General features: G+C 38.1%; 1 protein-coding gene across 1 annotated transcript in view; it reads left to right on the top strand.

Annotated features, from left to right (window-relative positions):
• The window catches only part of R3HDM1 (R3H domain containing 1), a 120,629-nt gene that overhangs the window by 55,005 nt on the left and 42,246 nt on the right, over positions 1-23,378 (top strand). Inside the window, 1 exon segment of the mRNA XM_070423079.1 lies at positions 1,389-1,512. Coding sequence (XP_070279180.1) covers positions 1,389-1,512 — 124 coding nt within the window.

Raw genomic sequence — 23,378 nt, 5'->3', positions numbered from 1 at the left:
TCTATAAATTCTTTGCTTGGCTGGTTTCCTAATGAAATGGGCACTCTTGAAGATCTCCATAGATCTCTATCTTTTAATAGTAACCCAGTCAGAAGAGCAAAGCCTGAGAGAGCCCGTGAACTGAATAATGTAATCTATCACATACTGCTACATCGCTGGATTATTCTTCACCCCAAACTTGATGAGATTACTTTAAGAGAAATTCAAAGCAGATATAAATAGCTCTGGAAGGAAAAGTAAATCAAGTTAGTCTTACTGGCATTTTTTCCACCTTTATTAAGGCATAGTCTATACTAATAAAAGGGTAATATACTAATTAGACCATTTGACCGGACATCTTCTGGTTGTCCGGTTCTCCTTCCGGACAAAGCCACGGTGATGGGAGCCGAGGCAGAGACAGTTAGGGGCAATCAGGCTGGCAGGGGAGGGTGGTTAGGGGCTATCAGGCCAGCAGGCAGAGGCCGTTAGGGGTAATCAGGCAGGCAGGCAGAGGGGTTAGGGGTGATCAGGCTGGCAGGCAGAATGGTTAGGGGCAATCAGGCAAGCAGGCAGGTGAGCGGTTAGGAGCCAGTGGTCCCGGATTGCAAGAGGGATGTCTGACTGCCGGTTTACCCTGCGGGATCAGCCAAGGGGTCCCGGATTGCGAGAGGGTGCAGGCTGGGCTGAGGGACCCCCCCCCCCAACCCCCTGTGCATGAATTTCGTGCACCAGGCCTCTAGTTGACAAATAAGATTGTATTGGTGTTTTAATTTGCATAAGAAAAATTAAGGAATGGGACCAGTTCAGCTGTTCATTAATGTGGGAATGGATAAAGTGTCTTATTTATATAATGATTGCTATTCAACATTTAACTTGAATGAGCTAGTGGTACATGTTTAAACCAAGAAAAGTCTCGTAAACAATGTTAATTGCAAAATAAGTTGCATGAAGTTTAATAGTAGAGTACCATAAATGTAAATTTTTTAAATTCTCAACAATTTATATATGGGTAACAGATATATAGAGAGAGATATTAGACGTTTTAAAACATTTATAGGAATAATATATTCTAACTATAGGATAATGGATTTTTTTGTGGAATGTATAGCCAGACAATGTTGGAGTGATCCTTCAGCTCTATCAGTAGTGTTTGGTTTTGTAAAAGAGAGGAGAATCTGAAACAAATATGGCCAAAAAAATTAATAACTACTAAATCTAATTGGTTGGGAGTATTTATATTGTATGTTTGAAATTTTTTAAAATTTTCTCAGTTAAAGCTAAGAAAATCAGTTTTCAGATGATTGGTGTTGAAAAGAATTATTATATTACTTCATTACACTCTGATGTGCATCGCTGAAAAAGATTTTATTGCAAGTAAAATTGATTTTTTTCCTCAATACTTATCCTAGATGCCAGCCTGTTATTGTGCTCCAGGCCACTATCACTCCAGTCAACCTCAGTATCGCCCAGTCCCTTCTGTCCATTACAATTCACATCTAAACCAACCACTGCTACAGACCGCACAGCAGACAGGTGAGTAGCATTTTTGTCATTAATTCTTAGTGCTCAGGCACTGCTTTTTTTCATCCTGCTTTATTTCAGTCTTACTATTAAGATACTGCCACACTCAGTCTATTAAGGGTCTCAGATATGTACGTACATATGAATATGCAAGCCTGTAATGTAAAAGAGTGGGCAAATCTTAGCACATGCTAGCAAATACCACATGGTCAGGTTTTTATGCTAAGGGGATGGGAGCCATGGTGAGCAGGTTGTACCAGGCTGAGCAGTATGGTGAGCAGCTTCCTGGTGCTCATTGCCATTGTAGTTGAAGCCTTCTTTGCAGCCTGGTAACGCACCAGTGGTAACGACAAAAGAAAGGCAGGACAAGTTAAAATGTCTCCTGAACCTAAATTTGATTGAGAACTCTAGCCTAGTGAAAAATTTTTATGTCTCAGTTGTTAGTAGGAATGCTTCTGAAACAAATAATGTTCTTAAATATTTATGTTTGTGTTTTGTTTTTCAGTTTGCTGGTTGTATAGTGAAAGATATTTTAAAATCAAATGCAATCTAATACTAGGCATATCAAATATATTAAAACTCAAAAGATTTTTTTTTAAGCATTCAGTGAAAACAAATGATCTATATATAAAACTATCTTATTTGACTGAACTCATTTCTCTCCATGCTTCCCACCTAGATGTATACTTCTGCCCTGGATGTTGAATAAGAGTTTTTTGTTTTGTTTTTTCAGCTTTTCATAACTCTGGGTATTGAAGTAGAATTTTTATTGGTTTCGTTGGAGCCTTTTTGGCTGCTTGTCACCATTGGAGGCTCTCTGACTATGTCAGTGTGACTCAGTGAGGCCACATAATCCCTCACCTCCACTTAGGCAGTTTCTTGCTCATGATATTGTTTAGAGCTCTGAAGGGGAACTGCAGTTTCTGAAGGAAGACTCCTGCACTACACTATCTGATGAGAAGTGGTTTTGCTTCTCATCACTTGTGCAATCTTCAATGATCATTGTGACTTACCAGCCTCTTTTACAAGACAGGCCTCTTACTTCTTATCCCTACAGAAGTTCCAGTCCTTACTCTGTTGCTCCTAGGAGTTGTCTTATACTTCATATGTAGGTTCTTCCTTTTTGTGTGTTACTGGCCCTGAAGTGTGTGTGTGACAGATACTCTTTTAAAGGATGTTGAGTACAAGTATTGGTCCTTTTAGCCAACTTTGAATTTGCCCTCTGTCTCCAATATGACTCTTTAGTTCCTGAAGTTTAATAATATAGTCCACTTATAATGTAAACTAATATATGCTATCATTTTTAAAGGCATCAAAAGTTGTTCTTTATACATAGAAACATTGGTTGTGAAACTGCTCATTAGCTTTAATACATTGTTGTTTTGTTCTTATAGACATTATTTTCCAAGTTTTCCTAGAAACTCAGTGACTGACTTTTTATGTTGTTTTGGTCTTGATTTTTTTTTCTCTGAAAATTATAATACAGATTATAGCTGATGCCATGATAATAAAAAAAGAAATTTACCTTCACATCCCCCATTCAAGCACCTTGTGTGTGACTAATAAACGTAGTTCGTTAGTACACCCTATTAATGAGGCAATCAAAAATCCTTTGTTCTGCATTTGTGTGAGCTAGTTAGTTTTTTTCTTTTTTATGACTAAATTTTGGTCAAATTGCCTACAAAATTAAAACTTTTAGTCACAGATGGGACCAGTGTGCTTATACAAATGCATCCCTGCAAAAAATATTCCCACTTTATGGAAAACAACTGAAAATGACATTCCTAATTGAAGGCCAAATATGGGTATGACAGATAGCATGTGTTTATCATCAGCCATATTTTAAGTTGGGGTTTTTTTCTAATGTAGTTATGGTGAAAAGAAAGAAAACAAGTAAGTAAATTAAATTTCATCTAGATAATATAGGCACAGAGAGACTATGTCTAAATAGTTTTTGACATTGTGTTTGACTCATAGAGTCGATCATAATATAACACTTTATAACTAGAGTTGGTCCTCCCAGTTATTTTATGTAGTATCCTCTTAACTTACAGCTTACGTTAGTTTAATCTCATTTAGTTCAAAGAAGAGAAATAAATCCTCAAAAGATCCTTATCTGAAAGGGAAAGAAATTTTATCCCAATAAGTACAATAGAAATTTCCCTTGAAAGAAAAATTTGGTAGTGTCAGTGCCAAGTACTGTGTTAGTAATTATATTGAACCTTTTTATAGAATTTGTAGGATTTTAATATTTTTAAAAGTTATAATCTAAAGATTTTTTTAGTTAGCTAATGCCTATTTTTTATGTCAAAACTTATAGAAAATATGCATTTATGTTTGTAGTATCCTAATAGAAAAGTGAAATGCATTGGGAAATGGACAGGCAGTTTTTTGTTTCTGATTTTTTTCGCAGATTTATAGCAATTTCTGTCTCAATAATTTACATTTTTATATGTAAGCATCAGACTTTCTTTTTCTTATTTTTTTTCCTTATATTTCCCTACATTTTATCATCCTGAACTGATTAACATTAGAAACTGTCACATCTTAACATTTTTTTCTTCAAACATTTAGTTAAGCATATTGTTTTCTTTTATTGCCTGAAAGGGTGAATTATTCATCCAAATAATGAAAGCATAGATAGATTTGGAACAATTTTTCTTCACTGAGGCACAAATAAATGATTTTTAAATGTTTGTGTATAACTTTAAAGAAATTTTTGCCATAAATTAACAAACCCAATTGAATCAACTATTCTTTTTTTTTTTAATAGATTTTATTGATTTTTTACAGAGAGGAAGGGAGAGAGATAGAGAGTTAGAAACATCGATGAGAGAGAAACATCGATCAGCTGCCTCCTGCACATCTCCTACTGGGGATGTGCCCGCAACCCAAGTACATGACCTTGACCGAAATCGAACCTGGGACCCTTCAGTCCACAGCGCGACGCTCTATCCACCGAGCCAAACTGGTTTCGGTGAATCAACTATTCTTAGACCAAGTAGGGTATGAGCAATGAATTATAGGATTTTCTCTATTTTCCCTTTTTGAAGACAGAGAGAAAGGATGAAATGCTTTGGTCTTTTATCCATGTGTGTGCCAGAGGACCACAACAGTTATTGGTCTCCTTGACAATAAACCACCAGTTTGTTATGGGAACTGAATTGAACTTAGTACTTACATTACAAATGAATAAACAAGTCCTTTGTTATGAATGTGAAACTAGCCTGGTCATTCAAAACAAGGTAGTCAACAGAAGCAGAAGAAATTCTGGCTACATAAGGCTTTTGGACAATGTAGTATATGACATGAAAGAAAATAATATAGTCAATCCTGGCAGCCCTTATTTATTTTTAACTCCTTTTAGGTGTATCACCTAAAGCCTCTGGGTTTCAGTTTACTCGTTTTCCAAGTAAGGGAGTTTTACTCTGTTTTCTTTTGAAGGCTCTGTGTATCCTAAAATTCCCTGATTCTGTGTGTCTATCTTATGAGTCGTTTCTAGTTCAGAAAGGTAGGAATATCGAAGACTTGGTTTGCAAGTGAGTTACTATGAAGAAATAAGTCATATAAACAACAGTTTCAAAAGATCTGGTTACTTGCCAGTTACAATAAGGATTTGTTATCCTAACTCTTTATCATAAAATTTACAGCTTGGAGACTATAAAGTATACTACATTTAAGAACCTTGGTTTCTACTTATAAAGAAACCTTTTTCTGCAAGTAGTAATTATAGCAAAGATTTTAGGTTTGTGAGGCCCTGGCTGTTTTCTATCTAGCTGCTTTCATTCTTATGACTCTTTTGAAAAGTTTGCAGCTTCACCATATATGTTTAATATTTGCAATAATTGGCCTTGTTCCTGAGCTGTTGGATTCGGGGCCGTAGCACTGTCTGAGAGGTTTACATTTCTCACAGTGAACCGGTCTCTTTTTCAGCTGCTTCCTGGCTTCTTTTTACTCAGGTTTCCACTGCTTTTTTTATATTTTTCTTCTTTTTTTTTTTTTATTGCTGTATTAAGGTATTAACATTTGCTTATATTTTCCTGTAATTGTAATACCGGTTAATCATGCATCATACTCAGCAATAGGGACTTGAATTTAAATGACAACCTTGGCTTAATGTAATTTACCTTTTAAAAATTTGTGAAAGCTATTGCTTAAATTTCTTTTCCAAAGCAGATTTGTATGGCAGATTCATTTTGGTTGGAGCTTTTCTTAAAAGTTTAATGTCTTGCCCAATGTGGCTCAGTGGTTGAATGTCGACATCTGAACCAGGAGGTCACAGTTTGATTCCCGGTCAGGGTACTTCCTGGGTTGTGGGCTCAATCCCTGGTACAGGAGGCAGCCAATTAATGATTCTCATCATTGATATTTCTATCTCTCCTTCTTACTTCCTCTCTGAAATTAATTTAAAAATATTTTTTAAATTTAATTTCTTAAGTATGCCAAACTCATTAGCAAAAGGCAAATATATCTCTTTTCCTATTGCTATATAACTTTTTATGATTATTATGAATTAAAGCATGCCATAAAATAAGATACCTAAAAATCATTTGAAGCTACTTGGGCTCTGACCAGGGATATAATTCCATTTGTGTGTTTTTTTCTAAACTGTGATTTTGTATGCATGTGGAAAGCAAAATGATCCTGTAAAACTAAATATCATTTTAGTTTTGCAACCAGTTGATAAATAAATTCAAAGAATATAAATGCATTATATCTTTAGGTTCAGCTTTTCACATAACTCAGAACCATGTGGTTCCAAACTGATTAAGTTTTATTACCTGCAGAGTATAGTAGGGTCCCGATGAACTGCACTGTGTAGAACAAGCATGTCAAACTCGTGGCCCACGGGCCACATGCCTTGTTTATTTAGCCTGTGTTAGCCTTTGAGTTTGACATGCTTGATGTAGAAGGAACATTTTAGGATAATAGTCTTTAAGATGCACAACATATTGGCAGCATTATAAGATGCAAATTTAAATTAACTAGAATGTAAAAGACAAGCAAGGAAGAAAGGGTCCTGTTGGGTAAGCAGGGGAGGGTGCTAATAATAAAGACTTGGCTATGGCAAGTAGGGACTCGGGGCACAGTCATTTTCTTTACTGACAACTTTTGATGGGAGTAATAGGAATAGAAATTTTGTATTTATATTATTACATTTGGTAGCCTTGGCTATTGTTTTTCCATTGATTCTGTGAGCATTTCTTAGTATTGTATGACCAGCACAGATTCAGACATTGTATAATACCTACAAATCCACCTATTTCCCTTTTCCCTTCTCCATTAACCTGCCGCCACTGAAATCTGGAGCCAAATGTATCTGGTAAGTACCCATAGATTTTCTTGAGTTGTATAGACTCTTCCATAGGACTGTCATTTAAATAGCTGTGAGCTGTATTCTCTGTGGCTGTTTTTATTAGATTTTTTTTTTTTTTTTTTTTTTTTGGTGTTTGTATTTATGTTTACTTCAGGCACAGAGGTGTAGGAGTCCAGAGGGTGATATAGAGGAGAAAGAATAGTGAAGGTTTGCTGGCAAGTGTGTCTTCCTCCAAATTTACTTAAGGGGCTAGTTGAACTTGCCTGCTCACTAAAATAGTGCCACATACATAAGAGAGACCAGGAACCCTCAAAAACTTGAGGATTTGATTATTTAGAAGCACTTCTTTTAAACTGTCCTGTAAATACCTAGTTGCCAATAAATTTAAAGTTGGCAAAATTACTCCTCAAAAAAACTACTCTCACATTGCTTCAGCTATACAAGTTTAATTGCAAAAAAAAATTAATCAAAAAATTTAATAAACCTTAAATTTATGGCTATTCTGACTAAGTAGTTCTTCAATTCTTTTTATCTTTCTAATTATGTCTAATTCATATTAAGAATGCTTTCCTTTAACACAAATGCTAGTTCAGGTCACCTATATAAAATAAAACTAGCCTGTTACAGCCTAGGCAATACTTTTCTGCTGAACATGCTATTTCCTTGCTCACTTTTCTGTTGACGTGAAAGGGAGTTAAAAATAGAATATTCTTTGAACCCTCCAGGGATGTGCCTGAGCCATCAATTTATATTGTCCTAGTTCTCTCAGCTTGCAGAATCGATTGTGCTTTCCTCTGAAAGTGCTGGAAGAAATGGGATAATATGGCAACATATAGTCCTTTAACAAAGGAGAATGGCATTGTTAAATGACACCTATATTGAGACTTGGATGTTTATTCTGTTGGTACCTCTTAAATTGGCATTGCTTGCTTTACAAAACAGATGTTTTCCCACAGTATTGACACAAATTTCTATAAAAGATATTTGTTTTCCTTTAACTGCTAGAATAAATCCAAATATATGACAGGAAGGATTTTTTTTTTAATTCTGATATACTGAAACACACTTTTTATTGAAGAAAGAGTAATTACATATAGTAGCCAAGTTGGTCATATGTTGAGTGTCCTAATATTGGGAATACTCTTCTTGTAGTACATTTCATTTTTTTAAATATATTTTTTATTGATTTTTTACAGAAAGGAAGGGAGAGTTATAGAGAGTTAGAAACATCAATCAGCTGCCTCCTGCACACCCCCAACTGGGGATGTGCCCACAACCAAGGTACATGCCCTTGACCAGAATCAAACCTGGGACCCTTGAGTCCACAGGCCAACACTCTATCCACTGAGCCAAACTGGTTAGGGCTTGTAGTACATTTTAAATGTAATGGTACTTTTCATTCTCTAGGACTCTTCATTCTTCCTAATCTTCCACCTTCTCCTCTTTTCCAGATCATTGGATTTTTTTCTCATACTTGACAGTCTTCAAACTATACTTTTGAAACTATCAGTACTCTATCTCTCCCTTTCCTTTGTCTGAATAATTACATAATACACCCGAAGTACTGTGCCACTTCTCTGAGTGACACTGTAACAGCTGATGCTCAGCAGCCTGAATGTTTAAACACAGGTTTGGAGGAATTTGAGCATCTTGAACACTTCTTTAAGATGTACATTTCATTAAGGAAGTGTGCATAAAGTGAGGCATGTCCTTAATTAGATGATCTTTTATGTGACTAATAAGTTATTTTATTAATGATTTTGTCTTAAAAAGACAATAGTAAGGTTCTTATCTTTAATTGGATTAGTTGAATGGTGTTGTGGATATTTTATTTGTTTTTGGTGCTTTCCAACTGAATGTTTCTAGTTTTGCTAATGAATATAGTAACTTTAAACAATATAGAGCCATGGTCTTAGGTCATCTGAAAAAGTTCAGTAATCTTATTGCAACTGTTAATGTCTTGCTCTTTAGAAAGTGTACTCCAAAATTAAATACTTCTTGACCAGTTATTGGGTTGTTGTTTGTTTGTTTGTTTTAATTATTGGAATGAATAGTGAATAGTCCGACATCTCATTTCACTGCTGGAAAACAGTTTAGGTTCCTGTCCTAATGGGAATAGTATTTGCCTCCTGGGTGAGGTGCCAGTTATACAAAACATCAAATGTTAAATGGTGCCTTTTTTTTTTCTGTAACAGCCTTAGAAAGATTCCTCATTGAGCAGGCCCTGACAGCTTCCTGCTCAATGTGGGTCAAACCTGGTGCATTTTCCTGCCTTGAATGTAAAAATTATTATAAAGCTATTCAGTATATAGAAAAGAGCCATTGCTTCACAAAACGTCAAGACTTCACCCATGATACAAAATATACCCCCTTGTAGACAAGGTGTCCAGGTTAAAAGTGGCATTTCCCCACTGGGTAAAGTCTGACTTCTTTTACATACATACACACACACACACACACACACACACACACACACACACATATATATCAACAAAACTTTTCTTTCTCACAGTTCTGGAATCTGAGAATTTCAAGATTAACGCACCAGCAGATTCAGTGTCCAGTGAGAACCTGCTTCCTGGTTTATAGACTGTGCCTTTTCCCTGTGTCTTCACATGGCTAAGGGATCTCTCTGTGATCTCCTTTACAAGAGCACTAATCCAATTCATGAGGGCTCTTCCCTCATGACCTAATCTCCTCCAAAAGACCCCACTTCCTCATACTGTTACCTTGGGAATTGTCTCCCCCATATTCAACATAGGAATTTGGGGGAGCCATAAATTTAGTCCATTGCAGAGGTGTTTGAAGTAGGAAGGGATGAGAGCTTCATAGAATATATTCTAATCCCCAAAAAGATTTAATGCAACTGTTTCCAAAGCTCTCCCTCACCTTTAACCATACTTAAACAGTCTGAACTAGATCTGGCCAAGTAGATGAGAATGCAAAACTCCTCCCCTTTGTTAATGACCTTTGAAGTAACTGAATCTGTTGACCAATTGCTTCAGAAATTAACAATCCAATATTAAGTATGCCAAGACCCAAATCTTCATTTTTCCACATACAAATTTCAGTAGCAATTAGATAGAAAATACTATATAATTTAATATGTCAACTAATGTGATTATCTGAGCTTGTATCTTTATATATATATTTTATTATTATTGATTTCAAAGAGGAAGGGAGAAGGAGAGAGAGATAGAAACATCAGTGATGAGAGAGAATCATTGATTGGCTGCCTCCTGCACACCCCCTAATGGGGATCAAGCTCACAACCCGGCATGTGCCCTTGACTGGAATCAAACCCGGGGCCCTTCAGTCCCCAGGCCGGTGCTCTGTCCCCTGAGCCAAACCAGCTAGGGCTGAAGTTGTATGTTTGTTTGTTTGTTTGTTTGTTTGTTTTGGGGGTGTTGCCTTTAAAACGGATTTATTTTCTCCTTATAAAAGTAAAACATACCATAACAACTGGAAAATACAGGAAAGAAGAATTTACTTTAATCACACATAATCCTATCTCCTCAAATACAGTACATTAATTTTTTCTTTCAATTTTTTATATGTACCATTTAAAAAATTTGTTTGCAATAGTAAAGTCTGCCTTCTTGGCAAAGCAACTCAAATTGTGGAGAAGAAAGGCAAACTTATGAAAATTCTACTAGATAAATCTTGCCTACTCATGAAATATGGCAACAGGGTAAACCTTTTGAGCAAAGGCAGCATTTCAGACAAAATAGCAAAGCTAAAGCCCAAAGAGGAACATTGGAGATTGACATGGCAATTATTAGGCTGAGAGGCATAGACCAAGAGATAAGTCACCATTTGACCCTCCTCTTCCCTTTCCCAGGATCTTGGGCAAAATAAGTGAAAGAGAGTCCCTTCTAGGGAGAGGACACTATTGGCTGATCATATAATCTCTTAACACCTAGTCTTTTTTCAGACCTCAAGTTCATATACCTGCCATCTGAACTGACTATTCAACCTGGCTGGTGTGTCTCAGTGGTTGAGCATGGACCTATGAACCAGGAGGTCATGGTTTGATTACTGGTCAGGGCACATGCCCAGGTTGCAAACTCGATCCCCATAGCCAATTGATGTTTCTCTCTCATCCGTGTCTCTCTCATCGATTTTTCTATTTCTCTACCCCTCTCCCTTCCTCTCTTTAAAATCAATAAAAAAAATTTTTTTCTTATGAACTGACTGTTCAGCATCCTTTCACTCTGATTCCTAATTTGGATAACAATGCTTATTGTCACAAATAATTTTCAATTCATATGAAAAAAACTTTCCTATTGATTGATTATTACAGTAATTTTCTGTTTTCCTATAATTAAATTTATCTTGTTAAACTTCAGTAAAAGTCTTTATTAACCAAAATTCTCAGAAAATGGAAAGTGGCCAGGTGTTAGTGTTCTGCTTATTTGAAAAGTTTACTGGAATATTCTTTCTATTTTAACACTTGTCCCTGAGAAAAGTAAAATTTAGAATCAGACTGCTGTGTAAAAATCCTAGCTACAACACTTATCAGCTGGTGACCTTAGACAAGGTATGAACAGCTCTGTGCTTTTGTTTCTTTACCTAAACACTGGGGATAAAATTGTACCTGTTTCATGAGCTTGTGAACATTAAATGAGTTAGCATGTGTGAAGTGCTTAAAAGAGTGTCTGAAACCTAATAAATGTCATGTAGCATCAAAGAAATGAAAATTATGTAGTATTCTAAGTAAAAAGGCATAGGAATTTGGGGCTCAATTTTTGTTTGGGCTGAATTCCAGAGTAAACATGAGAAACTGATACAGTTTGTTCTAAAATATTTAGTCTTTTATCCTGTTAGCTTCTTGAAACATTCTTCCTTAAAGTGCTGTAGAGTTGAGATCAGCTGAGTTCTTTTCTCATCCTTTGATTGTTAAGTTAAACTCTAAATATATTCTAAGTAAATTTACTTAAATCCTTCCTTATAGCCTTGTAAAATGCCCATTACTCACCTATTGAAGAGGCTTTTTTTTTTTCTCCATTGTGTTTCTGGCTCCTTTGTCGAAAAATCATCTGCCCATATACATGTGGTTTTATATCTGAGCTCTCAGTTCTGTTCCATTGATCTGTGTGTTTATTTTTCTGCCAATACCATGCTACTTTGATTTGAAAGAAAGAGGAAGGGAAAGGGAGAAAGAAACATTGGTGTGAGAGAAACATCCATCTCCTGCATGCCCCCCACTGGGGATCAAGCTCATATCCCAGGCATGTGCCCTGATCAGGAGTCAAACCATTGGTGCACAGCATGATGCCCAGCCAACTGAGCCACACCAGCCAGCGCTGTAGTTTTCTTTTTTTGTGTTATCCTTGCTAGGTTTTGGTATCAGGGTTATGTTGGCCTCATAAAACGTGTTAGGAAATATTACCTCTTTAATTTTTTGGTAGTGTTTGAGAAGAACAGGTATCAAATCTTCTTGTACTATTTGGTAGAATTCACTAGTGAAGCCATCTAGTCCTGGACTTTTATTTTGGGGGAGGTTTTTGATAGTTGTTACAATTTCCTCAGTACTGATGGGTCTATATAGATTTTCCAGTTATTCATGATTCATTTGAAGGAGATCATATATTTCTAGGAATGTATCTGTTTCTTTTAGGTTATTGAATTTGGTGGCATGTAGTCTTTCATAGTATTCTAGTGCGATCTATTGTATATCTGTAATGTCTGTGGTAACTTGTCTTTCATTTCTGGTTTTTTGTCTGTATGGGTCTTTTCTCTTTTTTCTTTAGTGAGTCTAGCCAGGGTTTGTCAGTTTTATCAGTCTTTTTTTTAAAAAACAGCTCATGCCCTGACCAGTTTGGCTCAGTGGATAGAGCATCGGCCTGCAGACTGAAGGGTCCTAGGTTCGATTCCAGTCAACAGCATGTACATTGGTTGCGTGCACATCCCCAGTAGGGGGTGTTCAGGAGGTGGCTGATCAATGTTTCTCTCTCATCGATGTTTTTAACTCTCTATCCCTCTCCCTTCCTCTCTGTAAAAAATTAATAAAATATATCTGAAAAAATAAAAAACAGCTCTTTATTGTATTAATTTTTTGTATAGTCATTTTGTTCTCTAGTTCATTCAATTCTATTCTAATTTTTTCCCCTCCATAGCTCCCCTCCACCCAGTTCCCACCCCACCCCAGGCCCTCGCCACCCCACTGTCTGTGTCCATAGGTACTTCATACATGCATATAAGATCTTTGTCCAATCTCTTCCCGCACTTCCCACACCCCCTTACCCCCGAGAATTGTCAGTCCACGCCATTTCCATGCCCCTGATTCTAGTACATTCAACAGTTTATTCTGTTCCTCAGATTTTTTATTCATTCGATTTTTAGATTCACTTGTTGATGGATATGTATTTGTTGTCACTTTGTTCTTCATAATTTTTTATCTTTACCTTTTTCTTCTTCTTCTCTTCTTAAAGAATACCCTTCAGCATTTCATATAATACTGGTTTGATGGTGATGAACTCCTCTAGCTTTTTCTTGTCTGTGAAGCTCTTTATATGACCTTCAATTCTAAATGATAGCTTTGCTGGGTAGAGTAATCTTGGTTGTAGGTCCTTGCTATTCATCACTTTGAATATTTCTTGCCATTCCCTTGTGGCCTGCATACTTTCTGTTAAGAAATCAGCTGACAGTCATATGGAAACGTCCTTGTAGGTAACTGCTTGTCTCTTGCTGCTTTTAAGATTCTCTCTTTTTCTTTTGCCCTTGGCATTTTAATTATGATGTGTCTTGGTGTGGTCCTCTTTGGATTCCTTTTGTTTGGGGTTCTCTGTGCTTCCTGGACTTATAAATCTATTTCTTTCACCAGGTAGGGGAAGTTTTCTGTCATTATTTCTTCAAATTGGTTTTCAATATCTTGCTCTCTCTCTTCTTCTGGCTCCCCCATAATTCGGATGTTGGTATGCTTGAAGTTGTCCCAGAGGCTCCTTACACTATCTTCATATTTTTGGATTCTTTTTTCTTTTTGCTCTTCTGGTTGGGTGTTTTTTGCTTCCTCATATTTTAAATTGTTGATTTGATTCTCAGGATCCTCTAGTACAGTGGTCAGCAAACTGCGGCTCGCGAGCCACATGCAGCTCTTTGGCCCCTTGAGTGTGGCCACGAAGTTTCAATCGCACTGTACGTGTGCGTCCGCACATGGCATTTTGTGAAAGAGCCACACTCAAGGGGCCGCAGTTTGCCAACCACTGCTCTAGTATACTGTTGAATCCCTGTATATTATTCTTTATTTCAGTCAGTGTATGCTTAATTTCTGACTAGTCCCTTTTCTTTTCTTTTCTTTTTTTATTGTTATTTTGTTTTGTTTTTTGCATTCTCACTAAGATCCTTGAAAGTCTCACTAAGTCCCTTGGAGGTTTCTAGAAGATTCTTGAGTAATCTTATAACTGGTTTTGATCTCTATATCCAGTAGTTTGCTTTCTTCCATTTCATTCATTTGTGACATGTTTCTTTGTCTCTGCATTTTGGCTGTTTCCCTGTGTTTGTTTCTATGTATTGGGTAGCTGCCAAGTCTCCTTGAATTGATAGATTGGCCTTGTGTAGTAGATGTCCTATAGGGCCTACTCCCCAATCACCTGAAGTGAACACTCCAGGTGCACCCCTTTGTGGGTTGTGTGCACAGTCTTATAGTTGAACCTTGATTGCTGTTGGTATCACTGGGAGGAATTGACCTCCAGGCCAATTGGCTGTGAGGACCAGCTGTGTCTACAATGGAAGAGCCGCTGTGCAGGAGACAGCCTTATGGGGCAGGACTTGCTTCAGTGGGGCTTTGGTGCTCACTGAGTCTGCCCCTTGAGTATGTCACTTATGGATGTGAAGAGTTGTAATCTGGTATGGTCTCACACTGACCACTGGGTACACTGGCTCTTGGATCCCCAAGGAGGTGCAAAGTCAGCCACTGCCTAAGGCCACCCAGCAGGAGCTACCCAATTCTACTCTAATTTTTATTATTTCCTTTCTTCTGCTGACTTTGGGTTGTTTTTGTTCTTTTTCTAGTTCTTTGAGATAAAATGTTAGGTTGTTTACTTGGGATTTCTCTTGTTTCTTGAGATAGGCCTTTATATAAACCTCCCTTTTATTACTGCTTTTGCTGCATCCCAGAAATTTTGATAAGTCTATTGTCATTCTTGTGTGTCTCTCTATATTTTTTATTTCTTCTTTGACCCAGTCATTTTTTAGTAGTATATTGTTTATACTTATGGGTTTCTTTACTGCCTTTTTGCAGTTGATTTTGAATTTCAAAGCATGTGGTCAGAGAATATTCTTGGTGTGATTTTAATCTGAAATTTGTTGAGGCTAGTTTTGTGACAAAACATGTGGTCTGTCCTTGAGAATGTTCCACATGCACTAGAGAAGAATGTATAATCTGATGTTCTGGGATGATAGGCTCTGTAAATGTCATTTATGTCCATTTGGTGTAAAGTTTAAGGCCGATACTTCTTTTTTTTTTTTTATTAAATCTTTATTGTTCAGATTACATTTGTTCCTCTTTTTCCCCCCCCCATAACTCCTCTCCTCCCAGTTCCCGCCCCACCCTCCACCCTCACTCCCCACCCACTGTCCTCATCCATAGGTGCACGATTTTTGTCCAGTCTCTTCCCGCATCTCCCATTCCCCTTTCCCCCCCAAGAATAGTCAGTCCATTCCCTTTCTATGTCCCTGATTCATTATAATCACCAGTTCATTCTGTTCATCAGATTATTTATTCACTTGATTCTTAGACTCACTTGTTGATAGATGCATGTTTGTTGTTCACAATTTGTATCTTTACCTTTTTCTCCTTCCTCTTCTTAAAGGATACCGTTCAGCATTTCGTATAATACTGGTTTAGTGGTGATGAACTCCTTTAGCTTTTCCTTATCTGTGAAGCTCTTTATCTGACCTTCAATTCTGAATGATAGCTTTGCTGGATAAAGTAATCTTGGTTGTAGGTTCTTGGTATTCATCACTTTGAATATTTCTTGCCATTCCCTTCTGGCCTGCAAAGTTTCTGTTGAGAAATCAGCTGACAGTCGTATGGGTATTCCCTTGTAGGTAATTGAGTCTCTTTCTCTTGCTGCTTTTAAGATTCTCTCTTTGTCTTTTGCTCTTGGCATTTTAATTATGATGTGTCTTAGTGTGGTCCTCTTTGGATTCCTTTTGTTTGGGGTTCTCTGCGCTTCTTGGACCTGTAAGTCCATTTCTTTCACCAGGTGGGGGAAGTTTTCTGCCATTATTTCTTCAAATAGGTTTTCAGTATCTTGCTGTCTCTCATCTTCTGGCACCCCTATAATTCTGATATTGGTGCGCTTGAAGCTGTCCCAGAGGCTCCTTACACTATCTTCATACTTTCGGATTCTTTTTTTCATTTTGCTTTTCCGGTTGGGTGTTTTTTGCTTCTTCGTATTTCAAATCTTTGACTTGATTCTTGCGCTCCTCTGGTCTGCTATTGGGTGTCTGTATAATATTCTTTATTTCAGTCCGTGTATGCTTAATTTCTAGTTGGTTCTTTATCATAGCATTGAGGGTCTCATTAGTTTTCGTGAGGCTCTCATCAAGTTTATTGGCAGCTTCTAGCACATTATTGCAAGCCCTCAAAATTGCGTTTTTTAGCTCTATATCCTCCATTTCTGTCATGTTTTTTTGTCTCCGCGTTTTTTATGCTTTCTTGGTGCACCCCCTTGTGGTCTTTGTGTGCAGTCTTGTTCTAGTTAAGCCTTGATTGTTGTAGTTAATAGTAGAGGGATTTGACCACCAGGCCGACTGGCTGTGAGAATCAGCTGTGTCTGCCACGGGAAAACTTCTGTCCTCTGGAGAGGTGCTAATCTAGCCTTTGCCTGAGGCGATCCGGCAAATGGCTCTGCGCAGGGCTAGGGCAGGGAGAGATCAACAGGGTGGGCGGAGGGAGCAGTTATGGCTGCTCTCAGTCCCGTTCCCAGAGGCTCTGACCTCAGAACCCCAGCAACCGCTGCAAACCTCGGAGAGAAAGCTGCCCTCATGCTCCAACCGATGCCAGACAATCCCGCCTCTCCTGTTTGAGTCTGAGTCCCTAGAGACTCGCCCGGATCTGGAGCTCAGAGTCTGAGACTCCCTCCTGATTGAAAACGACAACCGCGCCCTCAGCCACCACCTCCGCACCTTCATATTTTCCACACTGCGCCTCCTCTGAGCCTCGGTATGCTGTTGTCTTTCCTTCTAGTTGAAGAGTCTCTCCTCAGCCAGCCTTCCTGTGGTTCTGGGTGATGTCCGTTCCGTCTTTTAGTTGTATTTTTGAGGCCGATACTTCTTTATTGATTTTCTGTTTGTATGATCTATCTAGAGCTGTCACTGGAATATTAAGGTCCTAACTATGTGTTTTTTTTCTGTTTTTCCCTTCAATTCTGTTAGTAGTTGCTTTATTTATTTTGGTGCTCCCTGATTGAGTGCATATAAAGAACTATTATGTCGCCCCAGCCGGAGTATCTCAGTGGTTGAGCATCAACCTATAAATCAGGAGGTCATGGTTTGATTCCTAGTCAGGGCACATGCCTGGCTTTGCGGGCTAAGTCCCCAGTATGGGGTGTGTAGGAGGCAGCCAATCAATGATTCTCTCTCATCATTGATGTATCTATCTCTCTCTCCCTCTCCCTACCTCTCTGAAATAAATTTTAAAAAATATTTTAAAAAGAAAGTATTATGTCTTCTTGATATAGTAACCATTATTATAAAATGTCTATCTTTGTCTCGTTACCTTTGTTTTCTTGAAATCTCTTTTATTGGGTGTAAGTATGGCTACACCTGCTTTTCTGTGAATGGTGTTTACTTGGAGAATCATTTTTCACCTTTTCACTTTGAGTCTAACTTTGTCTTTGCAGCTTAGATGTGTCTCCTGAAGGCAGCATATTGTTGTGTTTTGTTTTTTGATCCAATCTGCTACTCTGCCTCTTCTTTCTGGAAGGCAGCTATGCTCACCACTATACCACCAACGCTGCCTCTTCTTTCTGTTTCCTCTTTTTGTAAGCTATGTGTGTCAGTTTTAGGTTTTTTTGTGTGTGTGTTGTTATCATTATGTTTTATGAAAAATAAAGTTTCATATATACAGTAGTCCTTTTTCTTTTGAATGCATCTGATCTCCATCTGCCTTTGCAAATTCATACCTTTATCCCTCCCCTTTTCTGTTTTTGTTGTCATAAATTATCCCTGCTTATGCTGTTAAGTTTTTTAGTGGTCTTACTTATAGTTTTGTGACCTTTTGTTCTTTGTTTCAGGTAGAATAACCCTCTTGATTATTGCATGCAATGGCGGTTTTCTGGTGATAAATTTCCTCAGCTTCTGTATGTCTGGAAAAGCCTTTATTCCTCCTTCATATTTAAAGGATAATTTGGCTGGCTATATTATTCTTGGCTGTAATTTCTCTCTTTCAGTAGTTTGAATATTTGGTTCCAGTCTCTTCTGGCTTGTAGAGTTTCTGCTGAAAAGTCTAATGATAAGGCTTTCTTTTATAGGCTTCTTTCTTCTTTTCCCTGGCTGCCTTGAGAATTCTTTCTTTTTTTTAATATACTTTTTATTGATTTCAGAAAGAAAGGGACAGGGAGAGAGAGATAGAAACACCAATGATGACAGAGAATCATTGATTGGCCACCTCCTGCACGCCCCCCACTGGGGATCAAGTCCATAACCCGGGCATGTTCCCTGACTGGTAATAGAACAGTCACCTCCTGGTTCAGAGCTCAATGCTCAACCGCTGAGCCACATTAGCCAGGCTAATTTTGATCTCTTTTATAGAGTTTTTCATCTCTAGAATTTCTATTTGGTTCTTTTTAAATGTTTTAATCTCTTTGGTAAAGTACTCATTTTGTTCTTTGAGTTGTTTTCTGAGCACATTAAATTGCTTCTCTATATATATTCTCCCATTTCATTGACTATTTTCAGAACTGCCATCTTGAATTCTCTGTCATTTATTTCACATATTTCCATGTTATTAAGTTTGTTTTTTCTGTATACTTTTTCTTTTCCTGAGTTGCCTTTTTACCTTGGTTTTTCACAGTATTTGACTGATTGCATCCTTGTCTAGGCATCTAGGTATGAGTGGTGCTTTTCTAGCAGATTAATACGAAAAAGTCTTTCTCTTCTTTCCCGGTAGGTGACATTGACTCAGTGTTTTTTATTGTTGTTATATTTTAGGAAGAGAGAGAGAGAGAGAGAGAGAACGAACCAGCCAGACACATCTGTTTTTTCACCCATTCATGCATTCATTGATTGTGTCTTGTATGTGCCCAGACTAGGGCTCAAACACACAACCCTGGCGTATCACGATGCCCCTCTAACCAGCAAGGCTACCTGGCCAGGGCTGAATCACAAGATTCTTTTAGCTCTGTGAAATCTCAGTGCTGTCCTCTGAAGCCCTTAGTGTAGCCTCGATGCATGGAGGTTGGGTCTCTGGAGAAACTGGCCAGCTTATTTGTTGTTTTGCCCTCCCAATAATGGTGACCTTGGACCTTTCCAGAGCCCCCCCCCCTCCCCCCCCGCCCATGCCCCAACCTAGGGCCAGTTGCAGAGTACACCCTTTGCTCAGGGAAAAAGTGAATCTGTAGTACAAGTCATTGGGTTTGCAGGTAATATGCTCCGTAACTGGACACCAAGTGCAATAGGAGGCTACAGGGGGGAGGGAGGGAAGCAGGGCTCCATGGATTTGTTTCTCTGCCTAGAATGCCAATGGCCTGAAAACTGCAGTTACTCTCCCATGCACCTGCACTTGCTCTCCCGTGCACCTGTCGGAATGCCCACCTAATCTCTTGGCTCCTTCCGGGTAAAGGGAGTGCCAGCCATAACCCCTTCAGCCACAACTGGATTCCTCCCTTCTCCAGGCTGAGCCCCCACCATGAGCTCCTGGCTACAGGGCTACATCCATGGCTTGTCTCAGCCCTTCTCCCTTCTCAGCCTCCCCTTTTATTCCCACTTGCCCACCTTTACATGTTTCAGTGCACAGATATTTCAGGCGTGCTTTATGTTGACCAGGGATCTTGTTGAGTTATAGCTATTCCAATTGGAATTTCAAGGGGTTCTCTCACACCACCATTCCTCTGATGTCACCCTGTATGTTTCTGTTAAAAGACACTTTTCCATATGCAACATCTTCCCATTTGTCACTGTAGGTGAACCGCCCATGCTGCTCTCCAAATGCAACACCTTCCCTTATGCATAAGAGCCTATCCTCTATAATCATTATATATCTCTTATGATTTTAATATATATTATTTTTATTTCATTCTGTTAAGAATATGCTTTTCTCTATTGTTTAACCAGTACGCATAAATATTGAGTGCTTGGCTATCTGATAACTGATATGAGTGTTTTGAGGGGTTTTGTTTGTTATTTCTAATCTCACCCTTAAAAAGCACACCATATTTCAGGATTTTTTAGAGCTATACAAAAACCATGAGTGAACAATTAGAACAATTAGAACCATGAGTGAACAAATAGAACAATTATACTAGAGGCCCAAGGCCCGGTGCACAAATTCATGCACAGGTGGGGTCTGGCTGCCCACCCTGATGGAGAACCATCGGACAGGGTCGGCAGGGGGAGGGGCTGCAGGCAATTGACTGGCCGGCCCCGCCCTTGATCGCGGTGTTGGGGGCCAGTCGGGGGCTGAGCAGGCGGGGGAGGGGGGGGTGGAGCAAGGGTGCGATCGGGGTCCGGATCAGTCTGGTTGGCTGCTGCAGTGCACATCATAGCCATCGGTCGTTCTGGTCATTCCACCGGTCCAGTTAATGGGCTTTTATATATGTAGATTAACTATAGAGTTTTAAGAGATGTGAAATAAGACAATTAATAAAATTATGAGATTAAAATGAGTTTAAAGAAGATATTTTCTTTTAAAGTGCTTGGCATTCTTATTTTTAATAGCTTCACTATTATTTAAGATCATGTTCCTGTGTTCTTATGTTGCTTCTGAATAAAGTACTAATATTAGTTATTTTTCTATTTTCACAATCTTTAAAATCTAGAACTTCTGTTTTATCCTCATTGTTCTTTCACTTGTAAACTGTTTGGTTCTCCACCAATATTCTATTCTACCTCATCTACTTTTCATTCCGTATACCATATCCAGCCCCTCCTGACTGTGCCCTGTCCCTCAAGTATTTTATTCATTTTTTTACTTTTCCAGACTTTTTTCTTTTTCTTTAAGTCCAAGCCCAATGTCATCACCTCATTTCAGTCAGGATTAATTTATCCCTCATATTTTTATAAGACCCTATTTATTCTGCTACCCTGTACAGTATCATGGCTAAGAATATCTAATTGAAAAGATAGGCACCATGTCTTACTCATCTTTATATCACCGACCAGACACACCCTGGGCTCACAGCATTCTTTTTACAGCTATCTGTAGCAAATGCCTAGGTGCTGGAGTCACATGTTTTAGATGTCATGTTATGTTTTCACATTTTCAAAATGTGCATGATGTTTTGTGGATATGTGCATATATGTGTGTGTGTGTGTGTGTGTGTGTGTGTGTATGTGTGTGTGTCTATCCCTTTTAGTAGCCGTGAATATTAATGGAGATTCAGTAGCATTCAGGAATCTGAATGACTCTACATTAAACCACTATGACATGAAATCTGCAGCTGTTGAAAGCTTTCTGAGTCAGACTTTCTTTTCTTAAGAGAATTTTAGGTGAAAGGCTTCCAAGGTGAATCAAGTATTTTATTGAAATACTCATAAATTTAAAGTTTTCACATTGAATTTTTAAAATAACCAATTAACTATTAATTATTTAGTTTTAAGTTTACAGGAAGCAGAACTTTTGAGGGACATTAGTAAATTTAGGGAAAGGAAATCAAAAGCACATTTGCACATAAACTGGGTTTTTTTTTCTTTTTTTCTTTTCTTTTAATTTTTTTTTTCCAAAGTTGCGTCCTGTAACTGAAAATGTTGTGAATAAACTACAAAAGTAAGTTGAAAATTACTTGAAGTTTTTTAGGGGGATTTCTTAGTCAAGGTATATTACACTGAATTCTGCCAGGTGTCCACATTTTTCTTTAAAATTTTAGTGGGCTGTAATTCTGACGAGTCCATTATAAGAAGTTAGTCTATACATGCATCTATCAACAAGTGAATCTAAGAATCAAGTGAATAAATAATATGATGTACAGAATGAACTGGTGATTATAATAGAATCAGGGACATAGAAAGGGAATGGACTGACTATTCTTGCGGGGAAAGGGGTGTGGGAGATGCGGGAAGAGACTGGACAAAAATCGTGCACCTATGGATGAGGACAGTGGGTGGGGAGTGAGGGCGGAGGGTGGGGCGGGAACTGAGAGGAGGGGAGTTATGGGGGGAAAAAAGAGGAACAAATGTAATAATCTGAACAATAAAGATTTAATTTAAAAAAAAGTTAGTCTATAAAGAACTAAGACCAAATTCTTTTTTGTCAGCAACATTTTTTTTTTTTGTCTGAAGTTTTACATATGTCTCCTTTTTCCTCCAATTGACCCTCCCCCTACCCGCCATTCCCATCCCGGGCAAGCCCCCACACCACCACCACCCCCAGTGTCTCTGTCCGTTGGTTATACTAATATGTGTGAATACAAGTCCTTTGGTTCTAAATTCTTTTTTGTTTTGTTTTTGTTAATCTTCACCCCGATGGTATTTTTTTTCTTTTTTTTCTCTTATTTTTTAGTATATTTTTATTGATTTTAGAGAGGACAGGAGAGGAAGAGAGATAAAAACATCAATGATGAGAGAGAATCATTGATCAGTAGAGAGAGTGGAAGAGAGGAGGAGAAACAGAGAGAGAGAAACATTGATGTGAGACACATTGATTCCTTGCCTCCTACACACTCCCTGACTGGGGCTGGGGCTGCAACCAAGGTACGTGCCCTTGACCAGAATCGAACCTACAACCCTTCAGTTCCCAGGCCGAGGCTCTAACCCCTGAGCAAAACCAGTTTGGGCTAGGCCCAAATTCTAATGCTGCAATATATACATGCATGCCTCTGTGTGTGTGTGTGTGTGTGTGTGTGTGTGTGTGTGTGTGTGTGGCACGGGGGGTAATGGGTGTGTTTAGAGGTGGCACTTCGGACACAAGAAAACATATTATATTCACATCCCATTTTCAATTCCTGCCCTTTATTTCCCTAGGTGTGGAAGCATGTCAGTATATTTTTTTAAAGTGTTTTGGTATTTAGGGTATTAATTTCAAATACTTGTCATTTGATAAACTGAAAATAGGGTTGAATATTAACTATACTAAAGAACAGAAAGAAGTTTCTTCTGCTTGTCCTTTATCTGCCTACAAGTTTAAGTATTATACGAAATTCACAGGGGGTAAGGTTTAAGAAACAGTATATTGTCAATCACTTATTACAGATAAGGATTAGAATACACATTTCTTGTACAAAGTTAGATTGGTGAAAAGTCATTTGAATTGTGGTCATAAAGCACTGTTGCCATAGAAATACGAAAGGATTCACTATAACTTGATTCTTACTTTGTTGTTGTTAATATATTGCTTAGTTACCAGATATACTTTATAGTTACATTTTTAGGGAAGGTTACTGCTAGATTTTATTTAGTT

Source organism: Myotis yumanensis, unplaced genomic scaffold, assembly GCF_028538775.1.
Source record: "Myotis yumanensis isolate MYYU_CA2020_CCGP unplaced genomic scaffold, mMyoYum1.0.hap1 SCAF_8, whole genome shotgun sequence".
Taxonomy (NCBI): domain Eukaryota; kingdom Metazoa; phylum Chordata; class Mammalia; order Chiroptera; family Vespertilionidae; genus Myotis; species Myotis yumanensis.
The sequence above is the reverse complement of the archived record's forward strand: the minus strand, read 5'-3'. Positions and strand labels throughout refer to the sequence as shown.